General features: G+C 40.6%; 2 protein-coding genes and 3 non-coding genes across 5 annotated transcripts; 4 read left to right on the forward strand and 1 right to left on the reverse strand.

Moving 5' to 3' along the window:
- LOC144657643 (methylenetetrahydrofolate reductase (NADPH)-like) lies at positions 1-9,205 on the forward strand. The gene is made up of 9 exons (XM_078517998.1): positions 1-28; positions 958-1,379; positions 1,714-1,827; positions 3,509-3,702; positions 5,154-5,741; positions 6,755-6,937; positions 7,349-7,447; positions 7,670-7,792; positions 8,457-9,205. Exons 2-9 carry the CDS (start codon positions 980-982, stop codon positions 8,652-8,654), a joined length of 1,899 nt encoding a protein of 632 aa, XP_078374124.1. The 5' UTR covers positions 1-28; positions 958-979; the 3' UTR covers positions 8,655-9,205.
- Positions 9,183-27,810, reverse strand: LOC144657647 (uncharacterized). The gene is made up of 30 exons (XM_078518002.1): positions 27,577-27,810; positions 24,542-24,611; positions 24,259-24,334; positions 23,595-23,700; positions 23,161-23,259; positions 22,651-22,782; positions 21,621-21,749; positions 20,880-21,008; positions 20,509-20,643; positions 19,606-19,740; positions 17,525-17,653; positions 17,144-17,272; positions 16,894-17,022; positions 16,323-16,451; positions 16,073-16,201; positions 15,760-15,885; positions 15,558-15,686; positions 15,080-15,208; positions 14,778-14,867; positions 14,098-14,226; positions 13,914-14,009; positions 13,120-13,248; positions 12,303-12,431; positions 12,096-12,221; positions 11,510-11,638; positions 11,054-11,182; positions 10,333-10,461; positions 10,010-10,138; positions 9,661-9,786; positions 9,183-9,523 (listed from the first exon to the last, which is right to left on the reverse strand). Exons 1-30 carry the CDS (start codon positions 27,746-27,748, stop codon positions 9,471-9,473), a joined length of 3,606 nt encoding a protein of 1,201 aa, XP_078374128.1. The 5' UTR covers positions 27,749-27,810; the 3' UTR covers positions 9,183-9,470.
- On the forward strand, positions 17,901-18,019 carry Trnal-caa (transfer RNA leucine (anticodon CAA)). Its single transcript has 2 exons — positions 17,901-17,938; positions 17,974-18,019. It is a non-coding gene; the product is annotated as a tRNA-Leu (tRNA).
- Positions 18,257-18,375, forward strand: Trnal-caa (transfer RNA leucine (anticodon CAA)). The gene is made up of 2 exons: positions 18,257-18,294; positions 18,330-18,375. It is a non-coding gene; the product is annotated as a tRNA-Leu (tRNA).
- Trnal-caa (transfer RNA leucine (anticodon CAA)) lies at positions 19,017-19,134 on the forward strand. The gene is made up of 2 exons: positions 19,017-19,054; positions 19,089-19,134. It is a non-coding gene; the product is annotated as a tRNA-Leu (tRNA).
- Positions 27,811-27,893: the final 83 nt, after the last annotated feature.

Raw genomic sequence — 27,893 nt, forward strand, 5'->3', positions numbered from 1 at the left:
GCAAAATTACATCTGATCGCAGACAAAGGTATTTTTCTGTGCATTTTAGATAGATAACACTGTTTATTAGACTTAAAATGATTTTAAACCGCGGCTGTAAACCAGTTAAAATACAGTTATACTGTTATACTTCATCCGTCGATTACGTTTCAGCTGATATTTCATGTCGACATGGGTGATATGCTCCTGATAATAGCAAAGTTAAAAGCTTGGCACACAGGGCATACAGTAGGAATTATTTTGTTGCAAGGAATGGCTATTTTTATTTGCAAGCAATGTTTAATGCTAGCTGCACAAAGCTACACTCGTTCATAACAGAGTCAACCGTGAACCGCATAGACCATGATCATGAGACTCCCGAGATACCGCATGTGACTTTTGCAAATGGTGGCTGCCTTTGTGAAATAACGTGATTTGTAAAACGATTACTGATTGGATAAGAGTTATAATGAGTGCTACACTAGGTGACAGTGATAGGCAAGCTTTGTCAAGCATCCTCAAGATCTCTGAATCTGGCGGGATAGTGGGGGGAGGCGGGGTTAGGGGTGTGAGATAAATGGAATTTTATGGTGTTTCTATTCTGTCACAAGTTGATACCCGGCTGTTGCTTGGCCAACAGTATGGTTGAGGCCTTCCAAGGGGGTGTAGCCGTGTCGCAATGTTGTATGTTTCTGAGAACCGATGTCACCTAGCCAACAGCTGTAAATGTCGCTGTCATTTTTCCGCATATTGTGTTGCTGTCACATTGTGTCACTGTTGCATTTCACTGCCGTAATGATGTCGCTTGTGGCTGTTAAAATGTTCCTGTGTCGCCATTGTGCAGGGTCATGTGACTTGTTGGTTTTACCCCTTGAAAGGCCTCATCGTTAGCAAAATAACATTTTATGGAAAATGAAGTGTTTGCAATTAATTCTGATTCTATAATTATAAATTAATTGGCTTTTTTGTAATAATCAGGATACCTGTCACAGCAGAAATCATGGCACATCAAGCAAGTGAAAGGGCAGAGTCCAAGCCACACAAACTCATCGACATCATCAGGCAGAAAATGGAAAAGAATGAACAATTCTTTTCCTTGGAATTCTTTCCACCAAAGACTTTCAATGGAGCGACAAACCTGATGGCGATCATTGGTAGATTAAATGAACATTGTACTCCTCTGTTCTGTGACATCACATGGAAGCCATCTCAAGACCCCATGTCAGACACGTGTCAGCCAGAGCCTAGCACATTGTTGGTTTCTGCGGCAGCAATAGATTTATATGGACAAAACATTATGTTCCACATCCCTTCTAGAAAGACTACAAGGAGCCAGGTTTTCGCACATCTCACCAGAGCGAAAAATCTTGGCATTGGAAGTATTTTGGCAATAAGAGGAGGTAGTGTAATTAGCATATTATTGATTTACTTTCCTTTCTTTTGTTTCTCTGTATAGATACTTAATAAATAACTGTCTGATGGAAGGGAAACAATTTAAGGCTCGAGTCATCTTGAAGTTTAAAAAAATCAAGGGTTCGAGAAATCGTGCAACACAATTGCTGAATAAAAAAACCACTCAGGTGATTAAACTTGGCTTATTCTTCCCAAAGGGGGAGGTGGGAGGGGGAGGGGGAGGGGGAGGTGATCATTAGAGCTAGGCAATAGCTGGCAGCACACGGTGATTTTTTCAGTCTTAGAAAGCTATAACAATTAAAACCCAGTTTTATCACACAGATGGAGGCCGCGAGGAAGAACATGGACCTAAAGAAGATGGCTTTGATTACACTGTAGACCTCGTCAAATTTATCAGAAGTGAATTTGGAGATCACTTCACCATAGGAGTAGTAGGTAGGTCATTCTGGAGTTCCCTTATTGCCTCAAAAACTAGTCCTTGAACAGAACCTTTGCATTTTACTTACATTAAGGTCGCGGGGGATACCTACAACATGAATAAATTCATGAAGGGAAATTTTGCTTGACCTGCATCTTTTAAAACGCTTATTTCTCAGCTGTTATGGGTGTGATCATGCTCAAATTTTACAGAGACACAAAGAAATGATGAAAGATTGTGAATGTCGTCTTTAATTTGGTAGATTGCATTTAACGGCGATGTTATAGCCTCGTGAGTGCCAAATTGGGAAAAACATGATTTTGTGGCAGAGTTTGCGGAACGAGTAGGAGACAGCACACTGTGATCTTGTCAAAAACTAATCAGTCAATACCTCTAGAGTGTCATAACAGAAGCGGATTTTTTGATTTAAAGTTTGCCAGCAAGTTACGGCGGTTTAAGTGCGCAAATTTTAATTTAATGCCTTCTTCCTCTTTCTAAAATCGCTCTTTTAAAATTCCGCTTCTGTTATGACACACTACAGTGTTCATAGTTTACCTATCTGCAGTGGCAAGTCATGAAGTTCTGTATCCGCGCTGTATTCTCTGCCACGAAATTGTCGGAAAAGTCCAAACTTTGAGGTTTCTGAAGGTGTCCCGACCAAAACACGATCAATTTTCAAATGTAGAGATGTAATAATGGTAATTATATTCCACGCTTTTATGGTTTGAACAATGCATTTTTAAAAACGACTACCGTGCAGAAATATTCAAATTTGAATGAAAATAAGCTCATAGACTTCCTACAACCTTAATAAACGTATAAAGCTGTTTTAAATTGGTCAATACATCAAAGAAACAGGGATTTTTTTTTTTTCAAATCACGCGCACGCACCCATATTTTTATCCAGTCCTGAATATCTCGTAAAGTTGTCGATGTCAGTCGTTGCACTTCGTGCATATGCTTTAAATAAATGCATAATGATGAGCTTTGGGTGTCCCCCGCGACCTTAAGTTATTTGAAAGTTACGTATTTGCAATTATTACGTAACAAGTTTAACCTACAGGCCTTAATATTTGAAACAGTGCAGGCACAGTGGCCCATAATGGCTAGTGCACTTGACTCCAGATTAGTGGGTATTTTGGGTGACCAGCAACTGTGTGTATATTTATTGTTTAAGTTGTTACTTGTAATCTTACAGTTCAAATAAACCTTGTTGTTGTTGTTGTTAAAGCAATTTGGGCTTAAACCATCGGCTGGCTTGAGTCATTGTGTTGTGTTCTTGGGCAAAACACTTCTTAATCACTCCCATAGTGCCTTTCTCCTCACAGGAGTGTAATGGGTACTAGAAATTTAGAGCTGGGGGTAACCCTGTCAACTGTGGGGCTTAGGTGGCTTAGGTGGCTTGCCCTAATGGTTAGCATGCTGGACACCCTAAAAGTGAAAGTGCTTAAGAAACAGCGCCTGTTTTAGAAAGTGTTTTACGTAATACGTCTGCTATTTCGGTTTGTTTGTCTGGGTCTTGACTGAGTCGCGATGTCACTCGCACACTTCCCTATTTTAGAAATACCCTTAGTTGTGCCATGCTACAGAAACGAGATGAGTGCCAGTGCCTGTGGGATACTTGCCCTCTTGCCGACCAGGGAGATGAATTGAGTCCACACAGAGAGACTAATTATTATATGTTTGCATACATGTAAGGGTACTTGATGGCCTCCTCTGATGTTCAGAGTTATGAAGAAGATCTAAAGCATCTCAAAGCACAGGTTGATGCAGGAGCAGACCTCATTATCACTCAGATGTTTTTTGAAGTGAAGACGTTTATCAAGTTTGTTGAGGATTGCCAAAGATTTGGAATTAATGTGCCCATTATTCCAGCCATTTTTCCAATCCAGGTATTTAATACTGCCACTATTCATGGAGGTCGGGCCCTGGTTGTTTGTAGGGTGGATAACTTGATCCAGTGGATTAAAATTACTCTCTGCTTATCAGAAAAGTTATCAACTGGGAACGTTGAAAGTTATCCACTCTTTGGACAGCTAGGGACTATAAACCAGTATATGCTCTAAAAGGACTTGTAAGGGGGTTATTTTATAAAGAATCTGCATTGCCATGTGAAAAGACTGTCGGAAATATGCCTTGCTCATTGCATCTCTCATGTTACATACCATAAATGACCTAATAAACGCCTACTCTCAAATAAACGCCTCTTATCGAATCCCCCCCCCCCCCCTGAAGTGTAAAAATTGTATTAGTCGCCCCGGGTCTACCCCTGTATTAGACGCCCCATGTCTAATAGACTCCCCCTAACCAAGGACATTTGCAATTTGTTTAGTTTTTGCTTGATTCGGACATCGAAGAGGCCAACAATGCCAACATGTTTGACCCCGATGATGATGAAGACATCTGTAGGCTTTGCATTAGCGCAGACTAGATTAGTCTCCCATTCGCACTCTGTTTTCTATTTTATTCCACGAGCAAAAAACACATCTTTTTTGTTTTGTTGACGTTGTTACAGTAAAATTGAAATAAACGCCCCTCTCTAATAAACGCCTCGTATCTATTTAACGCCCCCCTCAGGACCCCTAAAATTTAATAGACGGCCCTGGCGTTTATTAGATCATTTACGGTACGTGACTTAAATTTTCATCTGGTCGACAGAAAAGTTCGCTTATTTCACATGCAAACTTTTAGCTCATTTGATAACCTTCTACGCACACTTCCTTTCGGCTTTTGACACAATTTCTCCTCTCGTGGAGAGGAATGGGTGACGAGCCCAAAGGACGTCTTGCGTAGAATGCGCATGTCTAAGCCTTGATGACAGCCGATGACTCATTCTTCGACTAGTGTGCCGTTTTCATTTAATCTGGCCCAAAAATATGGCTTAAAGGGACTGTGTCATGGCCGAGATAAGTTTTGCCAAATACTCGCTATGAAACTTAATGTTTGCAAAAAAAAAATTACTTCTATGGATCTAAATGGCAAAACCATAGCTTCATTGCAACCAAATGTGTAAATTTAAGTTTTAAGAAAACGAGATTAACTGTTTTAAGAGGTCATTTTTATATTTCACCGAATTTGATGGTCATTTCCCTTGCCTAAATATGGCTAGCCTGCGTAGTAAGCGTCTGTTTACGTTTTTAGCGCGTTTAAAAGAGTGCGCGATCACGCGCGCTCGAAACTAAGGCACCTGCTACGCAGGCTAAAATATGGCTAAAATCCGTGACAAAGTCCTTTTAATATTTTGACACTTCAACATGATCTGTTCATATTTTTTACCATTCCATTATGTCAGGTAAATTGTTACTTGATATTTAACCTTACTTCCGTGTTTTTTTTTTCACAGAACTTCAATTCTCTGCGGCAGTTGAAGCGAATGTCCCGTGTGGAAATCCCACAATGGCTGTTGGACACCCTAACACCAATGAAAGATGACAGCACAGCTGTCATGAATTACGGCATCAAATATGCTGCAGAAATGTGCAAGCAGCTGTTTGAAAGCGGCCACGTTCATGGTTTACACTTCTACACATTAAATCGTGAAACATCCATCACAGAAATCCTGGAAAAAGTTGGTATGTTCCACAGTGAAGACGAACCGGATTCAAGCATGCGCAGACTGCCTTGGATGCCTGGTCCCGCCCTAGCAAGGAGAGGGCGGATGGAGCTGGTCCGTCCGATCTTTTGGACGTCGAGACCCCGTAGTTACATGATCCGTACCTCAAACTGGGATGAGTTCCCAAACGGGAGATGGGGCGACTCGAGTGCAGCGTCTTTTGGAGAATTGAAGGATTATCATTTGGTTTTGCTGGGTACACACGAGAGTAAAGAGGATTTGCTGAATATGTGGGGACGAGAGCTGAACAGCCCTGAAGACGTGTTTGAGGTGTTTGCGTGCTACTTGACCGGCAAGGAAAACAGATATGGTTACAAGGTTTGATTTGCGCGAGATACAGTCAACTCTCGCCTTGCGGACACCCCGCTATTGCGGACACTCGCTATTACGGACAAAATCCAGATCCCCGGCGAAAGAGGTTTGACTGGAAATGACTCTCGCTATTACGGACTCTCGCTATAAAGGACACTAAACGACGCCCCGAGCATGTCCGCTATAACGAGAGTTGACTGTAAAAAGGTCTAAACAGAGACACAGACAAAGGGACCATTACACCGACACACAAGCAGACAAATCAACAGATTGTCAGTCAGTCAGACAGACAGACAAACAGATGGATGGACGGTCAGACAGACAGATAGACAGATTGATTGATTGATTCACTTTTATTTTATTAGTTTAAAAACTTCTTTACATGAAAGCCGTATTGAAACAGAAGTAAATACACTAAAAATATGTACAAATAGTAAAATCTAGTCAACAGTTTGCTTGCCTAATGGCCAGATTTCCTTTAAATTTAGCTTTAGATTCGGATGTTTTTAGGTCAATAGATAATGAATTCCACAGCGTTCCTCCTCTATATGAGAAAGACCCTTTATAATATTCTGTTTTAGGAACGTGGACCAGTACAACATTATATTCCGTATTTCGTATTTTGTAAGGGTTGTTCCCACATGCAGACAGACAGACAGACAGACAGATTGACAGAATGACAGAGAGACAGACAGACAGACAGACGGCAGGCAGGCAGGCAAAAAAACTGACAGACACACAGAATGACAGACATGTAGACTTGCACACATTTAAGCACATGTGGCAGTGAAACAAATCATAGCATGGACAGACACCCATGGACAGAAAATGTAACAGGGACATATTGCAGCCGCGAGCGACATGCCCCATTCATGGCACAGTGGCGCATGTTGCTGAGACAGTCCCTGTTACTTGTTGTGTTTTTGTCCGTACTACATGCTGTTGTATGAAAACTGCAATTCAGTATGTAGCAGTATTTATTTTGTGTTAACTGCCTCGTGATTTTGATTTGTCGATAGGTAAAAGAACTGCCTTGGAATCAGGACGAACTAGCAGCAGAAACATTACCGTTTGTTGATAAACTTGCTCATGTCAATAAACACGGCATTCTTACAATAAACAGTCAACCGAATGTTAATGGAGTGCCTTCAACAGATCCCGTAGCGGGATGGGGAAGCCCTGGAGGTTATATCTTTCAGAAGGTGAAGATATTGTTTTTTCATTTGTTTAGTGAGACCAAAGCATTCGGTGATCATCGTCAGTTTTCTAAGAGACGACTAGAAATACTTGCTTACCTCGTCGGATATCTTCGGGTCGTACTCGGAAATCGATGGGAAGCCTTCGGGTCGACTTTGTTATCCTTCAGAGTAATTTTCCCCGACAAACAAGAAAGTTTATGAAAGCTCCTCCGATTTAACCAATCAGAATTTCACACTTTTGCCCTCTTACCTACTGGTTACAATGGAAATTTGAAAGCTACAGGACTCCAGTCAGCCACGCTTTGAAATCCGCAAAAAAAATACCATTTTCAATGGTGCAGCACAGCGAAATCTAGTATCGCATTGCCGCAAGTTGTGTTACAGGAAATCTGACAATTTTTTTGTTTCATGCAGGCATATTTGGAGTTTTTCACGAGCGAGGAAATTGCAATGTGTCTTTATGAAGTTCTACAGGATTATCCGATAGTTAATTATCACATCGTAAACTTCTCGGTAAGGCATTGAGAATATTCACCTTTGGTATTAATTATTATGTTGTCTGCAATTCTGTTTTTTAAAAATAATTTGTTGCAACACTGGTGGTGATAGAGAGCTCTCTTATAAAAGAAAAACTGTTCAAATACCGAATACTGAAAGGATCCTAAGGAAACGTTCAATAAATCTTGCATGTGTAACGTTATGTAACGCTAATTCTCACGGCATATTTGATCTCAGGGACAGGAAGACGTGACAAACGCGAATGTCTACTCGTCCAATGCGGTCACGTGGGGAGTGTTTCCAGGATCAGAGATTATTCAACCGACTGTTGTGGATCCTATTTCTTTTCACTCTTGGAAGGTAAAAAAATAAAGGAAACTAATAGAAAAACATTATTATTGATGATTTTTAATGTGGCGTTTGGTGGACTTGTACTTCCAAATCAACCTTTGTAGTGTTCAAGGCCGTACCTACCCGGGGTGGGGGGGGGGGGGGGGACAGGAGGGGCAGGGGTTGCAGTTGCCTCCGCCATATTGGAGTTTGCCCCGTAGCGGAGTTTAGCGGAGTTTAACCCCGCAGAAAAAAATCCGAGGTACGGCCCTGGTGTTGTCTATCGTTAGTCAGATTCAGGCAAACAAGTCCTGCAGTTAAGAAATATTCGTAAAACTACTCCAATAGTTTTGTTCCGTATTATCCAATAGGAATTTTAATACGTACTGATGAGACCCAGCCTGGTCTAAACAGCTGCCCATGTTTGCATTTTAGCTTTCAGTTTGTGCTTTGTGCCGTTGCCACTTTGAGTGTTTTACGTACTATCAGCGTTGCTTATTTTATTTGCAGATCCGTCAAGGCAAGGTGGGTGTAGCCCTGTGATGGACTAGCATCCCATCCAGGGGGGTTGGGGGGGAGGGGGTGGTGGTGAAGTAACAATACTCCTAGTCGCTTCATGCTATGGAAACCGGGGGAAGCTTCGTCACAATGGCATGATTTATCTCTCATCTACTTTTTTTTACTTATGTTTTAGGATGAGGCGTTTGCTCTTTGGGAGCATCAGTGGGGACGTATTTACCCAGAGAAATCCAAGTCACGCGAGATTATCCACACCATTCACGACACATATTATCTTATTAACCTCGTGGATAACGACTATGTTGCTGGAAATAAATTGTTTGATATTCTAGACATTGTCTTGAAAAAGCTGGGTAAACTACAAGATCAATAAAATTATGACAAATTATATATATAAAACTTTATAACTGACTGCCTGATAATTCGGGATACATCAAATTACTCCAGTTGAGTGTTTGTAAATTAATTAATGACTTATCCAGTGATAATGACACGACGTATTTACGTCTTTTCTGTTATTTCTGTTATTGTTTCTTTCGCTTTGACGAACGAAGTTAGTGCTGTCTTCGATCTTAAATGAACACAACTTTTTAAAGCAAACAAGAAACAACAAAAACAAACAATTTAGAAAGAAAAATAGTTTTTAATATTGATTTCCTGAGTTGATAACTGTTTTGTCGTAGGTTATTTCTATAACGATGGAGAATTCACAGCAATATTTTATACAGAATCTAGTTTTTATTTGTTTTATAAGACGAACGGTTCTTGTGACGGAATAACTCAGAATGGGTTTATTTGTGAACTGGTTGTAAATAACGTGTGAATAGCAGAAATATATCCATAGAATATATAAGATTAATTATGTTTAGTGAATGTACATTAACAGATTTATAAGATTACTGTAATAAAAGGCGATAAAACTAATTCTCTATTGGGAGTCGTTCTTTTTACCCATCGTGTTGCGTGTAAGGTAAGTGCTATAAAGCATTCTTTGCAGCATGACCTGAAGTCCATAGATTGCTATTTATCTCAAGGGACCTTGAAGCTAAATGGAACCTAAAGAGCAAAGCTTGGCGACAACAGATAAATAAAATTTGTTTTGGCGTTTGAAGGATTGACGTTTTTAGTAACGAGTTCAAACCATCTCCCACGCCATGTCTCAGTTAATCTGCAAACTCAGCTCCTTCGTTCAATTGATTGTAAACAAATGGTCGTCGTTAAATGGTACTTTTTCCGGGTTTTCTAAAGGAATGAAACAAAGAAAGAACGTAATAACATAACTGTTCAGAAAGTCGAAGTAAACGAAGTCAAATGAGACTGGTTTTAAGATGTACAATGACGAGCTGTTGGCCTAAAAGGGGTCATTGTCCCGAACTTACTTTCTCTACATTCGGGTCCAGTCCATCCAGGTCTACACTTGCATTTTCCGGTCAGCGGATCACACTGGCCTCCCTGACCACAAGAGCACTGGAGCTCACATCCAGGACCGTACTTGTCACCACATTCTGAATTCAAGTGAAGTAATTCAGTAAGCGTTGCAAAATCAAAGCAAGCGATTTGCATTATTTTGTTGTATATCATCAATTGAGTGGTCAGGCTTATTCAAAACCACTATACAAGATCATATAAACCTTTTTAGGGTAAATTTATAAAAGACAAAAGCGAAAAATAGTAAAAAAAAGTCATCGCAATGCGCACAGTATATCAAATATTTATTTTAGCGCTGACCTTGGCCACAGTCAGGTCCAGTCCTCCCGGGCTCACACTCGCACCGTCCAGTCCTGGGGTTACACATTGATGAGTTGGCGCATGAGCAGTTGGTCAAACAATCGAAGCCATACCGTCCAAGAGGACACGCTGAAATGAACAAGAAAGAATGGAATCAAGTGATCCAGATTTTGTCACAAGAGCAAAGTAGCCACACAAAAATGGGAAAATAAAGCGATCAGAAGTAAAATCATGCAACGATGTGTGGTAATATGAACAGTGAGTAGCCAAATTTTGGGTTTTCTGGTGAACTAATCCTCCAACGGCAATAGAGTATTACATACCTTTGCTACAGTCTCTCCCAGTCCACCCTTCGGTACAGTAACATTCCCCGGATGCTGGGTCACATGACCCTCCATTCATACATCTGCAGTGTTTAGTACAGTACATGCCATAGCGTCCCGGGGGACAACCTAGTGTCAGTAAACCAAAAGAAATGTTACAGAGAACGAAGCAGAAAAAAGAAGACAGGGATAATTGAGGGGTAAGCTGGCGTTTTAAAGTCAGTCAGCTCAGCTCAGTCAGCTCAGCTCTCTCTACCATAGAGACCGGCTCCAATTGTCCGTCTAAGAGAGGTGTCTGGCTTATAGAGAGTTTAGTTACAGCAAAATGATTGAAAAACGGCAGTGACTAACACAAGGTGTCCGCCTTATTGTACTGTCCGTGAAGAGAGATTTGACTGAACACCTTATGTAGAAACAAGAAAGAAAAGAAGCAAAACTCACAATCATACTAAATGGTCTCTTGGGTGACACAGTATCCGCTAAGCTGGTGAACAAGCTACGCGCTGAGACATGCAAAACAAAGCGACTTCAACTTCGTTTTGACTATCCCATTGCGTAGCTTGCCCGTCGGCAATTTGGATGTTGAACCATGTGACCGTTCTAGGTTATGCTGCAGGATAGAGGGTCTTGATGGATGGATGGATAATCTTTATTTAAAAGCACGGTAGGTCTTTAGCTGCAAAGGGTCCATAGAGCACAACAAAATAAATGTTTCACTCACCATATTGACATTTGTCCCCATACCACCCCGGAGGACAAAAACAACAACCAGTGTTCTTGTCACACCTTGCTCCGTTTTTACATTCACACTTCTGTTCACAGTTAAGACCGTAATTCTCAGGGGAGCATTCTACAACGAAACAAACGAAAAAAATAAGCACTGGATCAATTATCTATACTCAAACGTTTGTTTAGTTACGGTTTCCTTATTTCTTTCTCTCTCTCTCAACTCTTTCCCCGCTTAAAAAACGTTTGAAATTCGACCCTAAAAATTCCATACTGATGACGTTATTCTACAGAGATCCGTGGAGTGTCTCTGATTGGTTGTTGCTCGTTTCTGCAGACATCTGTAACGTTACGTCATCACTATGAACCTCTTAGACGTCTCTCAAGCGAAGAAAGACCGGTAAACTGTTGTTTATGAAGTAAAGTAACTAAAAGTCAAGCGTTTTCCAACCTTTTTCACAGTTGGTTCCAGTGTAACCCAATCCGCAGTGGCATTTTCCATTCAAGTGATCACATATTGCGTCATTTTTGCAGGTGCATTCGAACTGACAGTCTTGACCAAAGAAACCGCGCGGACATTCTATATCAAACAACAGAATTGACAGTTATTCCTCAGTTTAATGATTGCAGCATTACTTGAAACAGCATCAGTTGAAACCATTCGGTTAAGCCGCCTGGTCATATTTGGCGAGGTGAAAATTTATTGTTCTTTGCTTGTTGTCATTTGAACTTACAACTAACCCATTCTTAAACTGGGAGGTCATGGTTTTAAGAGGGTCTATTTGCGGGTATATTCGTTTTAATCTGGAGGTTGACGGTCAAGAATATGTGGCGGTTATGGTCTAAGCTGTTAAGCTGTTTGCGGTCTAGAAAGCCTATGGCGGTAAGCGGAATGTACAACCCCCTATAATAAACCCGCGTTTAACAGTCCACATAATTTTTTTTAAATCTATTCATTAATTCAATAATTCTAATCATTATGATAGACTGTGCATTGTCTTGGCGTCATTCACCAAACGTCATCCCCTTTTTCTTACCTCTCTCGCATCGTACTCCTTGGTATCCAGGATGACAATGGCATTTTCCGTTCACGTAATCGCACAGGCCGTTATAGCAGGAACATTTCTCTTGACAGCCGAGACCAAATGTTTCAGCTGGACAAACTGAAGGGGAAAATAAAACTGATGAATACTTATTCTACTTATTCAACAGGCAGTAAATGAAAAGTAAAAACGTCAGCTTACCGTGTTCACACCTGCTTCCTATCCAGCCCACGTGACATCGGCATTCTCCCGTCTCAGGGTCACACTCGGAGTTTTCTGAGCATGTGCAGTTGAAGATACAGTTGCGGCCGTATGTACCCTTAAGGCAACCTATCATTATAACAACAGCACTTACATGTAAATACAGTCATAAAACTCGAACTTGCGAAAAGTAAAACATGTGAATTTGAAAGGACATACCGCTATTTCTACCGTTATTTGGTTAAGTCCCTTGTAGATTACAAAAACAGTTTTGATGCAAGGGACCACGCAACGAAGAAAAAAAAACTGCTTGGCTTGTCTGCTGCCGGATCTCTTGTTCAAGAAATGCTCGTACCAGACGTCACTCTAAGTGCTAATAAAACCAGATTGATTGCAAGGCTGGTAAAATGGCAGGAGGGCAAGATTTACTGGCCAATATTTCAACTAGCAAAGCTAGTCTTCTTCAGAGCCAGTACTATAATGTTCCCCATTCTTCTTCAGTTGGCGTATAGCGAAAGCTGAAATTGGTAGGGAGATCTTTACGTCCTCCGATCCTTACAGAAATACGTGCACACTATCTTTGATTGGCTTCTACTCGATAACATTTTCGTTTAATTAAGAAACTGTCAATCAAAGACACTTTGCAAATCACTGTAGAAATTTTTCAGGTCAGTTAGCTTAGGCATCTCGAGTGTAACCTGCGATCAGGCGTTCTTTTTTTCTCTTTTCTCCCGCCGCGAAAAAACCCCGCCTGACCGCAGGTTATCTCGAGTGCGAAAGAGGAATTGGTCGTGAGAAGAGGACTTTCTTTACTTACCCTGTCGGCATGTTGTCCCTTGACGCCCGGGTTTACAGAGACATTCGGCTGTGTACGGATCACATATCGCCGAACGAGGGCACTTGCAGCTGAGCGAACAATTAACGCCATATTTATCAGCTGGACAAACTGAAAAGAAAGTTTAAAAGAAACTAGTTGATTTTACAGATAAAAATAGTGTTATTAAAATGTCATCGCGGGTCCCGCTGATTCTTAAACAGAAAGCTGGTATTTTCTTATAACTTGATCATTATAGTCAACTGAAAACTGAAAAGAAAGTCCAAAAAACTAGTTGATTTACAGCTGCGGGTTCCTCTGTTTCTCAAACAGAAAGCTCACATTTCTCATATAACCTGAACATTTCAGTTAACTCTCTTGAAACAAGGTACAAATTGTAGTAAATAATAAATATGGTAAATTTTAAGCTCGGTAATAAATAATAAAGATAAGATGTTCTACATGACACGAGCATGGGACAAAGAAAAATTCTGAGTCCCCGACGGGAATCGAACCCATGGCCTCCCAGAATACCGGTTGGGCGCTCTTACCAACTGAGCTACGAGAGACTCGTTGCTGATCCTAGCAGTATGCAGGACGCGTGTCACATATCAACCTAGTAAAATGGCCTAGCTCACAACGAGTCTCTCGTAGCTCAGTTGGTTAGAGCTCCCAACCGGTATTCTGGGAGGCCATGAGTTCGATCCTCGTCGGGGGCTCAGAATTTTTCTTTGTCCCATGCTCGTCTCATGTAGAACATCTTATCTTTAAGGTACAAATTATAATTCCACTCATACCTCTTTTGCAGTGGCCAGTCACGGCATTACACATTTCAAATTTGGTGCAGTTACACTTCTTGGAACAGTTCTTCCCAAAGAAGCCTTTTGGACACTCTGCAGAAGACAACATGAGTGAATGAATAAAAGAATGAATAAGTCTTTATTAAAATTAAACTCAACAGACGAAAAATTATTTCCTTACTTTTCTCACACTCCTCTCCGTACAGACCAGCAGGGCAAATACAGTTTCCGTTCACGTGATCACAAGAGGCTTCCTTAGGACAAGAGCACGTCTTGATACAGTTTACTCCATAGAATCCTTCAGGGCATTCTAGATAAAATAAAGATAAAAATAAATATACTGTTTAAGATTTTTTAAGCTTATAAATTGGTTAATAAGTCCCTTTTCTCCTTCCTTTTTCCGTTTCCATGTTTCTTGTTACTTTTAAATGTTTGTGAAAGGCACCCTACGTACGCTCCCTCTCTAAATAGTCCTTCTCTTTATTAAGAACCTAATATACCCAGAAACTACCCTCATGCATAAACGTTAAAGAAATAACCCACCCCCTTCTCCGCCCCTGACACGGAGGAGGCTGCCTACACTAAACTGCAATAGGAAACACTTTTGCATTTTTTGATTTACTTCCGTGTAAGCTTACCCTGGGTAACAGAGGAATTTTTTCGCACGCGGCGGATTACTCTTCGGCGGCCGAAGGTCGTCGCCACGAGCCGCGAAGCCGCGAGAGTCACAATAAAGCCGACGCCAGAAGCCGCGCAAGAGAAACCTCTAGCACCCAGAGTAGTGTAAGCTGTCACTATAAACAAATCTAGCTTAACTATCGTGTCGTGCGCGGAATGAAGTAATCTGGATTTAGTGTTTACTTTTCTCACATGTCTTGCCGATCCAACCCGGAGCACAGATACATAATCCCGTCACGGGGCTACAGGTTGAGTTATGCTTACATTCACAATCTGTTAAAAAAACAAACAAAAATAATAAACGAACAAACGAACGAAAACAATTAAGAGATGAAGAATCTTCACAGCGTTCAATTTGCACGTGACGTCACTTGCGTCGTGACGTATTAACTTGGTTTCAGGTGCGACAAAATTAAGAATTTTCACAGGCACTATAAATTGTAGAAATTCGGAAGCAGTGTTTTTAATCAATAACAAGCGCTGACCTTTCTCGCACCTTTGGCCCCATGTCTGCGGTGGACACAAACATCTGCCTGTCATTACATCACACGGGGCGTGCTGCTCACAGGTACACCGCTGACTGCAACCTGAGCCGTAAGTCCCGTTAGGACAATCTGTTTACGAAGAAAACATATGTGTAAAAAAAACGATTTCCCATTATTCTTAAGATGTAGCTTTCAGGTGGGCTTAAACTTAAGACCTGTTCATCAAGGTATATTATGGCAAAGAAATTCTCAGAAACAAAACACAACTGTAAACCCAAGATAATCTCTTTGAGTGATAATTACGATCAATTTTTCCTGACAATATCATCAATAGAAAATTAGGGACATTGTCTGAAAAAAAAGGGACAATTTGACTTAGAAGAGTTCTCCATGTTATGTGTTCGTTTGGACAGTCTGGAATTTGTACGAAATTACAAGATTTTTTTTTTATCAAAAATCGAAATTTGTATTTCCTGGCCTTGATCACAATATTCTCCCGTTCTGCCAGCACTGCAGTGACACCTGCCCATCACAACGTCACAAGACGAGTTCCCATGACAACCACATGACTGGCTACAGTTATGTCCAAAGTAACCATGAGGACAACCTAGGGGAATAATTAACATAAATTAATGAGATGCTTACACGAGCATCAAGCTCACTGAATACATGACACTTACCTCTGTCACATCTCGGCCCCATTCTCCCTGGAGGACACTGGCATTCCCCGGTTTCAGGAGAACAAGTAGCATTGACGCAATCACACCGCTGACCGCATTCTATCCCGTATGTGTCACGTGGGCAAACTGTAAGAGATAACAAAAATTAAAACGCGCAATCAATGCTCAACTTCTTCGGGAATGAGCAGTTATAACGGGAACGTTAAAAACGGGAAAGTTTTCAGTTAACCGTACGTGGTAGTATTCAATCTTTATGAGTCTTCGTTATCTTATCAAGCTAATACTAAACAAATTGGACGTTTTGTGATGGTACCTTCTTGACAGTATTTCCCAGTCCTCCCTGATGGACACTGACAAGTTCCTTCCACTGGATCACAGTGCGCATTTTCAAAACAGCGACACCGCTGAGCGCATTTGCTACCATAGAAGCCTTCTGGACAAACTGTACGATCAAAACAGGGTGTTTAAAAAGTTTTGAATAAAGCAGTTGTCTTTGTTCTATTAACTAATCACTGAGTAGAGTAAAAAAGGTAAAATTGGTAAAGAAGATTGGCAAAGAGTACCTTCGTCACACTTGTTCCCAGTCCTCCCTTTTGGACAAATGCACTTGCCGCTGACCGGATGGCAACGAACACCAGGGGGACAGTCACAACGTTTTTGACACTTCTTGCCGAATGTTCCATGCTGGCAGACTGGAGGATAAAAAGAATATAGGCAATGAAAGTAGAGCAGACGCATCAAATATTATAAAAAAGTTTTCAAGAGAAGATCTTCAAAGGTGAGAAAAGTAAAAAATTTTTTTTCAGTACAACAAACAGTCAGTCGAATAAAGTCGCAACTGAAAAGCTGGCTATAGAATCAGGAGCAGACCGACGTCATCACTTTTCGACACATTTCCGCATTTTTTCAAAACTCGGCTGCCATATTTGGCCACCTTTCTATCAGTTGCTAAAACCTTTTTGCAGCAGGAAATTATTACTATCTTTGGTTGTAGTATTGACAAAGGAAGCCAACATATTTCTATAGGACAAATGGTCAACAATACTATAAACTATAAATTTGGTTAAAATACTATCATACTATAAATTTGGTTAAATATCGGTACACACGCAAAGAAACTTATGAAAAACTGACCTTTCTCGTACCTCGTTCCAGTCCTCCCTGGAGGACAGTTACATTCACCGCTGACCGGGTTACAGCGGGCCATACCAAGACACTGACATCTGTGCAAACACTTATGGCCGTATGTCCCAGGCGGACAAACTGGAAAACACAAAACACGAATGATAAGACGGAAATATAAATTCAATAATAAAAAACACAATCCACCCACTTTAGCCTTCTTTTCAAGTTTGTCCCCTTTCTATCTATTCTAAATACTTACATCGGTCACACCGTCTGCCGGTCCTCCCCTCTGCACACACGCATGCGCCTGACATGGCGTCACACTTGATCCCAGCTGCGCAGTCGCAAACCTGGTCACAGTTGAAGCCGTACCGACCTTCAGGGCAAGCTGGGTAGAAAAAAAATCGTTGTCACCATGGCCTGACGTAAGAAACCCGTTTAAGGACAAATAATCACTTTCAATGGAATTCAGTGGTACAAAACTGACCACAGTTATGACTTTATTACAAGTGAGCTTTAGCAAAGGGGTTTCAGTGTTCCAAAAAGTGAAGTTTTTCTTAGTCATAGGAAGCCAGCCGCGATAACGAAGTTCTCAATAAACAACCTAGTGATAAGGCGTGCATTTTTGCCGCCATTTTACCTTCGTCACACTTGGTGCCCATTTTCCCCATGGGACAGATACACGAGCCCGTCACGGGATCACATGTCACGCCATCACTACATTGACACCGCTGAGTGCATCCAAGGCCAAACGTGCCTTCCGCACATACTATAGAAGCAAAGGAAAAATGAAAGAAAATGCTGAACCATATACTAGTAAGCCACTGGAAACCTTACCCTAAACAGTTTCCCGTATTGATTGTATTATACTATATTATACTAAGTAACTCCAACAAGTTATGTTGTTACGAGTTTTGACTTAATACCCTAAACCTCTTTGCAAAAGAGTGATTTCGGGTTCATTGAAGTTCAGAACACGAATTTCGTACTATTTCTGCGTCGTCATTTGCAAGGTTGTCAGGATGGCCGAGCGGTCTAAGGCGCCAGACTCAAGGTGAAATTCCTTTACCACCTGAATGGTAACGAGTGTTCTGGTCTCCGAATGGAGGCGTGGGTTCGAATCCCACTCCTGACAAAATTTTTTTCTTTTTACAAAACAAGGTATTATTTCCAGGCAATAAATCATGTTGTCTTGTTGATTACCATTCATTTTTTTAACCTTGATTTTGGGAATTTGAGGGTTCGACTGGAAAATATGTCATATTGTTGATGGTTTTCTTCTCTCAAGTGAATTGGAGAACTTTGAGTTTAAAATCTTTAAAAATGTATCCAATGCATGTTATACTATTTCTACGCCGTTTACGAGCAGGTTGTCAGGATGGCCGAGCGGTCTAAGGCGCCAGACTCAAGGTGAAAGTCCTTTACCATCTGAATGGTAATGAGTGTTCTGTTCTCCGAATGGAGGCGTGGGTTCGAATCCCACTTCTGACAAACTATATTTTTTTTTCTCTTTTCACAAAAAAAATTATTTCCAGGCAATGAAAAAACCCTTGAGGCCTGGCTAAACTAGGAAACATTGTTGCGGACGCAAACGTTTTCCAGTTTAGCCATGCGGCGCGGGAAATATATGTTGCGGTAACAAATTTTGCTTCACGGAAACAAAAAAGTTTCTGCCTCAAGTCAGAAACATTTTTTTTCTTGCTTCCCGGACACAAATTTGCTTCCGAAACATATGTTACTAGTTTAGCCACAGTTAGCAATGATGACTAGTTTTGCGCTGCCTCACTTTAGTCCGGAACATTATTTTCTAGTTTAGCCAATTGGGCAGCAAAACATTTTCCTTGCTTCCCGCTAATTTAGCCACCTAGGAAACATGACAAGGAACAATGTTGCCGCAACAATGTTTCTTAGTCTAGTTTAGGCAGTCCTTTAGTTTTGAAAATTTGGGGATAGAAAATATGCCTAGAAAACGCCTAGAAAATATGTAAATTAAGCTTATACCAAATAAATCCAACAAGTTATGCTGTTTCGAGTTTTGACTTACCGTAAACATCTCCACAAAAGAGCGGTTTCATGTTCAGTGAAATTCAGAACACGAATTTCCTACAATTTCAATGCGAGTACAGCGGGTTGTCAGGATGGCCGAGCGGTCTAAGGCGCCAGACTCAAGGTGTAAGTCTTTACCATCTGAATGGCAATGAGTGTTCTGGTCTCCGAATGGAGGCGTGGGTTCGAATCCCACTCCTGACAAGTTTAGTATTTTTTTTTTTTAACAATTCCGTACAAAATGATCCCTTTCACTCTCACGCAACGAACAATGCTCTCTTTCTTATTACTTCGTTTTGTTTTCGGGCTTTTCGTGGCAGGCCGAAAAAACCTTCCTCTAGTTGATGATTTTCTTTTGTAACTACAAATGTAAAAGCACTTTCATTGGTTTAGACTCTTTAATAAAGAAGGTCTATTATTGGGGGTCGACATTTCACAAACCGCCATATTCCACTTTCGTTTTCCAAAAAACTCTTACAATTCTGAAATAGTGTCAAAACATCCCTTTCTATAACACTTAGAAGATCCCGATAAAATATTTCTTTAAATCTGTGGAATATTTCAAAATATCTTTCTTAACACAAGGCCCGAGAAATACTCGTGAATTGGTTTACCACTACGCCTACTTCAACAAGATCAGCTCGAGTTATATGGGCCGAAATTCAGTTTCCTTACCTGTCTGACACTTTGGTCCGGTCAGACCTGCAGGACACATTACGTCACACGTGCCGTCCACGTGATCACAACTCCCAGACTCAGGACAGTTGCATGTTCGTAGGCAGTGTTTACCATAGCTTCCCTTAGGACATTCTGTAAAAGAATATTTTAAAGAACACTTGAATAGAATCTGCAAACGTGTGATCTGAAAATAGGTCCGTATTTCGCCATAGTTGATAGAGCGATATGGTTATGAAGCCCGACAAAATTCTTTGTTATAGGTTTTTTTTTTTTTTTAAGGCTCTCAATCTTATGCAAACACAATAGGCCATTTTCCAAGAACTGTAGCTCAGTCCTCAGACTAGGGTTAGGGAAAATAGGCCCGTATGCACCATAGTTAATAGAGCGAATGGTTATGAAGCCCGACAAAGTTCTTTGTTATAGGTATTTTGGGGGTTGAGAGTGCACAAAACCTGACAAAATACAATAGGTGGTTACGTGTGTTCGTGCCAATAAAAACTTTGCGATTACGTAATTTATGCATAGTGTATGAGCGCAAAACAAAAGATGTGCACTCTCATGGACCTTCCAACCTAAGTCTTGGCTCTTTGTTTGCTCCTTTGATGTTTGCCGGGCTTCTTATTGATTCTTAACCATTTCTCTCTATTAACTATGATTTCACTCACTGATTACTTAAAGGTATATCTATAAATGAGTAAAAAAGAATAGTAATACTAACGTAGCACCTTCAGAAGTTCGTTTCAAATATACATTCTTGTTTTCTTTTTATTTGACACCTTTCTACGGATTGCGGATAGCTTGCATTTACTGGCCAGTAAACTGTCTTTTATTGAAAAACCAAGATCACAACAAAAGATAAATCCTTCCAACGAACTCTCCAGGTACAATTCTGTTACTTACTGTCTATGCAGTATTTTCCTTGGTAACCAGGCTTGCAGACACACGCACCATTCCCAGGGTGGCACCTTTCCGTGTGATCAACTCGGCATTTACACATCTCCTGGCACCCTGCTCCGAAGGACCCTGATGGGCACGCTGTGAAGGCGAAAACGTTAGTTACTTTTTTTATTGTAGGTAAGCGCTGGTTTCAAACTGGTTTAGCTTTTTGTTGAAGTTCGAAACAACTTTGGAGGTTTTAGCTAATTTTATCTGTGCCTGGCCATACCTCCTTAAAGCATGGACATCCATTTTAGTATATTTTCGTAAAAACCAAAGGCGACGCTTTGCTTGGCTCAAACCTAAGGTGACCTTAGTAAGTAAATAGTTATTACCTTTGGCACAGCGGGTCCCAAAGAATCCTGGGTCACACTGACACCTGCCGGTCACTGGGTGACAAGGTTCCATGTGAACGCATGCGCACTTCTCCTTACACCCGACTCCATAGAACCCAGCAGGACAATCTAGCACAAAAAAGGCCTAATCAATGTAAATAGGAACCAAGGAACAGAACATAGCCAATTCTCACATACCACGTCGTTCAGTTATCACCCAGCTTAAAATTTACCATCTTTATTATTTACTACAAAACTTGATGATTTCGACATTGCTGATCCTAGCAGTATGCAGGACACGTGTCACATATCAACCTAGTAAAATGGCCCAGCTCACCAGCGAGCCTCTCGTAGCTCAGTTGGTTAGAGCGCCCATTTAACCGGTATCTGGGAGGCCATGGGTTCGATTCCCGTCGGGGACTCAGATTTTTTCTTTGTCCCATGCTCGTGTCATGTTGAATAATTCATCTTCAATAAAACTCTTTTTTTGTTTGTATCAACCTTACGAAAAAATTACAAAAACGACACAGACTAAGGGCCAATTATTGAAACGGGGTCTAAGTTAGGCCTGGCTCAGGGCTGAATAAAAGCTTAAACACGGGGCTTTTCAATCACGGAATCGTATTCACAACGTGCATGAGTGGCAATTCACGTAGGTCAAATTTAGACGTGGTGTAGAAGTTTTAACTTTAAAATGTTTTAACTTTAAAATGTTCTTTCAAGCGATCACGAGCCACGTACCTTCTTCACACAGCTTTCCTATGAATCCCGGCTGACAAGTACACGCACCAGTCACGTGATCACACCGTGCATCATTCTTACACAAGCACTTGTTCCCACAGTCCTTTCCAAATGATCCATTTGGACAGGCTGGCCAATGAAGAGAAGACACGAAAGTGAGCACGTGCAAACGATTATGACTCTTGTCTCGCAGTATTTGGTCTCACTAGCAATAAAGACAAGCTTTTGCTTTCTAATTACATTTGTAAATTAAATTAAAGTGAGCATGTCTTGACTGCCCTAACATAACCGGCACCAAAATTTAATGAGACTGTACAAAATTTATGGAAGGCAGGAGAATATTGTGGGAGGCGCGGTGGAATAATGGTTGGCGCGCTGGACTCCGGATCGAGCGGTCTGGGTTCGAGCCCTGGCCGAGGGTCACCAGTCATTGTATTGCGTTCTTGGGCAAGACACTTTACTCCTACAGTGCCTCCCTCCAGGCTCTTTCCACCAAGTTTTATAAATGGGTAACGACGAAATTAATGCAGGGGGTAACCGTGCGATGGACTAGCATCCCTCCAGGGGGGAGAAATACTCCTAACCGCTTGATGGTACAGAATCCGGGATAAGCTCCGGCAAGTATGGGCCACTTGGCTCTAGGCGTTTTCAGGAAATAATTGATTCTAAAACGATCAGTGTACGAAGCATTGACCAATTGATGATTGCGCTCAGTAAGTATTTCTAACATTCCAGCAACGCTTGTACTGAACTTTCTCACTATTATTTGAAGATTGGGAAGACTACAGCAAAGCACAAGTCTCTGCTGTACTTCTGATGCATAGCAATTCACCTTGAAAAGGTAAAGGTAAAGGTAATTGCACTTCAAGTACACGGCGAGTGGTTTCCCAATCTCCCGAGCCAGAGGTCATGATAAAAGTGTTTGACAATTCGGTAATTAAAATAAATGAATGAATACTAAAAAGATTTAAAAACTACTTTTTAAAAATACAATCAATAACGAAAACTCCATTAATCTTGTGATACTAACGATCATCGCATAAGACTCCTGTCCAACCAGGAGGGCAGAGACATTGTCCATTTCTGATGTCACACCGGGCACCATTTTGACAATCGTCACATGTCAAACGACATCCGGGGCCTATATACCCAGGGGGACAGGCTGAAAGGCAAGTGAGAAAGCAGAAATATTTTAGTATCATTGTGAGAGCGCGGTGGCCTAATGGTTAGTGCGCCGGACCGGACGAGCGGTCCGGGTCGAGACGGCCGGGTCACTTTTGGCGGCAAGCACCTCATAGTGCCTACCGTGGGGGGTAGTTGCGATGGACTAGCATCCCATCAGGGGGTAGAAATCTCCCGCTTAATGCTAGAAACCGGTATTATCGCCTGATGAGCCACTTGGCTCGACAGCAGGCTTTGCCTTTTGTATTTTGTAAGCAGTGCTTGTTGTATGTACAAGGCAGAAGAAATAATTTTGGGGCAAATTCAAAAGCATGCATTGCATAGGTATAGGTATAAAAGGACTGAATTGAAATTTTACCTTGAATTCCTTGTAATTCTGTCCGCTGTGCAATACTTGTGTCTTCAAAGAAATTGGAACCGGCTGGTGGACGTTCCGTGAAAACAAGAAAAATTTTTTCTATGCCATACGATCAGTCAAGAAAGTAAGCAATTGAGTGAGTGATGTCTTTGTCATGCGATCAGTCGGAGTCAGTCAGTCAGTCAGTTGTAGTCAGTCGGTCGGTCGGTCGGTCGGCCAGTCAGTCAGTCCGTATCCATCTACCCATCGGTCCCTTTGTCATATAAATCAACCCGCGTATTTAGGACCCTTTTCAATAGGGATAATTTCTGTTTGATGTGTGTCAATGGCATTTGGCTGTATCATTCATACAGAAATTAAAGTGGGCCTAAATATTTATAATATAGAACATTATTGCTGCTTCAGTGTGTCTACAACAACTTTCTACATCTTACCTTTGCACGATCGCTGATCTGAATCCAAAACATAACCTGGTCTGCGACAAAAACAACGATAAGAACCCAGGGTATTCTGACAGCCCTGAGTGCAACCAGAAATGCCCTATAATGTAAAATTTGTAAAAAAATAACTATTTTCAAACAAAAGGAATAACTGAAGATCAATGATGTTACGCATGCTGTGTTGTACACCAGTACATGACCGACTTAGCATTTTTGTAGAAAATTAAAAGGCAAACATTAAAAAGGTACCCCGAGCTTCAAATTCAATCGGGGCACGACTTTGGTCAAGGAAGTGTTCACGTACGCGTTCTGTCCGCTACCGTAGCTCACAATATCTCGTTACTTGCGTGTTTATTGTTGTGCCAATTAGCGTACCTCTCAAATGTTACTCCACAGAAAACATATTACTAACTACACAGAGAAAAGGGGCGAGACCTTCATGTAGTTGCTCCACGCTTCTTTCCACCAAGGTGTAATAATAAAGCACTAGGGAATTGTTTGAGAATCATACGAGAAGTTCTCCGGTCAATCCAGGAACAGTGGTGACACCACCGTAACATTTCACAGTGGGAAATGGCAAGTCTAATTTCACGACGGAGAAAATAAAAGACATTAATTCCGGATATTAAAATAAAAAGATTTTAAGCAGGTGACTTACCAGCTTACATTCATCCAGGTCCAGACATCTCCTTGGGTTTCTAGGTGCTACCACATAACCATTTGCACATTCACATCTATAAATATACAATTCTATGAACCTTGTTTACGAACGCTGAAATAAGTTGCCTTCAAGTCGATACCGAGTAATACCGAAAAAACTTCATTGTTCAGTTGCAGTACATTCTACTGTGACCCAGGGAAAGTAAACTCATATACCCGTATGATCTACAGTATAACAAGATCTTTATACCTGTATGATTAACATGACAAGTTTTCTATACCTGTAGGATCCGTGCATGTTGATACAGTTTTGTTGACACATGCCGTTTCGCACAGAACATTCGTCGAAATCTATAAAGTTAAATAACACCAGTAACATTAATTACAGAACAGAGGTTAGCTACATTGGCCGGCTTTCCATTAACTAAGTATTTCCTACTTAAACGTACGATAATTTATCCATAAACGTACTACTAACAACCATCTTCCGAAATGTTCACTTACTGACATACTTAAGTGCCTACCCCCAAGCCGGCAAGTCTAAAGTAGATTAAAACAACGACAAAGAGATGCGGAAACAACAACAACAACAAACGACTAAGATTATGTCGCAATAGTTTCAAGAGTGGGTAAGTCTAAATAGCAACCAGCACCTTACACGAAAACCTTAAATACATGTTATAAATTCAGTAAAATTAACTTCGCATAGCAGTGTAGCAACAACAGTTTTAACTGCAATATGTAAATTCAAGAAAACGTAGCCGACAAAACTGTATGGCAAAGCGTCAAAGACAAGGGCGTGTCCCTCACTATTACAAAAAGTATCCCATTTTGAACTTATTCGCCACTTTCACTTTTTTTCTATAAAACACTTTGTTTTCCCCCAACATTGTGCATTAGTATTGTTTTCAATTTTTCTTGGGACAGTACTGGTGCATAATAAGAATAAGGCGAATACATTTATATCAATGAAGTACTGACAGAAGTAGCTTTTTACCAGTTGTTTACCAAGTGGGTATGCTATAAAGTACGTAGGCTGTTGACACCACACAAGCGTCGAGTTCTGAGTACGAGCTACAAGGTTTAATGAAAACTTGCCTAATCTGGTTTGACCCGGAGTCCTTTGGGTCGAAAAGATCAAGTTGGCGGGTTAGAATTGATCCTTAAAGCTTTTCTGATATCTTATTAGCTTTAAGAATGTCGAGTGTATTAATTCCTTCTCATAACAAAATTGCCCATAGTCACGAGAATAAAAGAGTCCTATCAAGAAGCAAGGAAAAACCACCAATGGGAAATTCTCTTGGTGTCGCACAGAAAACCTGGATAGTAAGGTTTTTTAATATCCATGGAAAAGCTAACTAAAGGAAAATGTGTTTATTTCTATTGTACCATAAAGGATTTAAACAATAAAAACGATATCCCAGTATTTTTCAGTGCTGTTCTGTGGTGTCTCAACATTACTTTACGAGAGTGTTTGCCATGATAAATAAAAAAGAAGTGTTGAAGCTAATTTAGTGACAAGATTATAAGGGGGAGGGGGGGGGGATTATAGTCTCAGCTACCGAAGAACACGATTTGTTGGACAGGCGTTTTTTTGCGGTTTCGAAGCACGTAGTATAAGTTGACTGTAAATCAGTTTCTGTTTTAAGCGGAAGGTTAAACCCACTCATTGAAAATCTGGAGTTTTTTGTGGATCTTGGGCTAATTGTGGCGAGACCACGGTTTTCTCACGGTTTTTCTCACGCTTTTTTTTTTTTTTTTTTTTTTTTTTTTTTTTTTTTTTTTTTTTATTTTTTTTTTTTTTTTTTTTTTTTTTTTTTTTTTTTTTTTTTTTTTTTTTTTTTTTTTTTTTTTTTTTTTTATATGGGGGGCCCCGGTTTTTTTTTTTTTTTTTTTTTTTTTGCTTCCCCTCTTAAAAATTTTTTTCTTTCTGCCAGTCGCGGAGTAGCCCGGAGTGCGACCTTTTCCCTCGGATATCAGCGCTTTACGGTCGCGCTTTACGTTCTAGAAGGACGCCGCAAGCTAAACAAGTTACTGAACTCTCTAACGTAAGTTTTCTTATCGAGCTAATCTTTTGTTTCATCGCTGTCACCAAGAAAATAGTTGATGGATGGGACTTGGCAGTATGGTGAAACAATTACGGAAAGCTTCAAAGGTACCGTAGTTTCACATGTTCACGAGGCGCACGCATATGGCCAGCAGCCTTCCCCATTGAAGCCACAAGGCCACACATGAACATCGTAACAAACTTGTTACCTAAGCGGTCACAGTAAATTTAATGGCGGCTGTTTCATACAAACTAGTGTTCACGTGCCCTGCAAAATGGTGTGTCATGGCTAATCTTCGGCGTGGACCTTATGAAAGCCTAAACACAGATTAGTAACAAATGCCAAACAGATCTTCAACGAAAAGCCGGAGGTCTTACCTTGTTTCTTAAAATAATTATAAGCGAGATTATTATGAGAGATAAGGCAACTTGCAGAAAGATCAATTGACAGTGAACAAGATCTGTCGGGTTAGCAAAGACGAACCCAAGTTTAGTGTTACTCATTAACGACGCCTACAGGCTAAAAATATTGCAAAATTGATCATTTGGTCAAAGAAAAAAATCATTGCCCAGCCCTGTTTGATTGATGTTTATAAGCGCAGAAATTCCTACAACTAAAACACCGTTCCCAACCCAAGGCAAGATTCCCAGTTATCGCTGGACCAATGAATTTGCAGTATAGTGAAAATTATCAGTTTCATAACTTATTTACTGCTCGTCAAGTCTTGTTATCTGCGTTGATTGAAAGTTTATTACAGATGAATTGCTTATTGCTTAAATAAAATAATTAATGTTTTAATATAGAACGTGTCCCATGAACTGTCTTCATATGCCTGCGGTTTACCGCGATGCCAGTCAATTAAAGGTACAGTATCATATAATTAATTTAATAAAAATTAAGAAAGCACATCTTTCCTGTAATGACAGCAAAAAAGTGGTTTTGAGTTCCTCTTCTCTATGATTAACAGTTGACCTTATAATAAAGCCGAAAAAATACCCGCCAAAATATTTTTCATCGACAAGAAAAAACAAAGTCTTCCTGTGTTACACTGCCGGACACATGTTTACAAATTCATGAACAGTTCAAAGGAATATTTCGCTGATAAAATATTTCTCTCTGAGAAGGGATTTTTGAATCTGTCTTTCACCAACCACATCAATTTATGGACTCTTAGGTTTTCCCCAACCCAGTTAATAACTCAAACCCCGATGTATATTCACCCAAAAGTATCTAATTCAAGTTTGAAGTTTGTATTCATCATAGCTTACCTCCACATTGACAGCGGTTAACGAGCCTAAAACCTCTTCTACATACACACCGAATTCCTGCTATCGTGTTAATACAACCTTGTTGGCAACAAGACCCATCGAATCCCATACACTCCACCGAGATGCAAAGAACCGCGACAAGCCACGAAATCCATTTGCAATGAGAAATCATCGTCTCGCTGAATTTGCGCCAGAGGTTCGATTGAGCGACTTCCGACCTAATATGACCCTGTGAGTGTACACTAGCTGTCTTCTCAGACACGCAAGCCGGAAATGGCAAATAGAAACACAAAATGACCGCGTACTTGTGAAACTGA

This window comes from Oculina patagonica, chromosome 6, assembly GCF_052425735.1.
Source record: "Oculina patagonica isolate OP01 chromosome 6, crgOcupat, whole genome shotgun sequence".
Lineage (NCBI taxonomy): Eukaryota > Metazoa > Cnidaria > Anthozoa > Scleractinia > Oculinidae > Oculina > Oculina patagonica.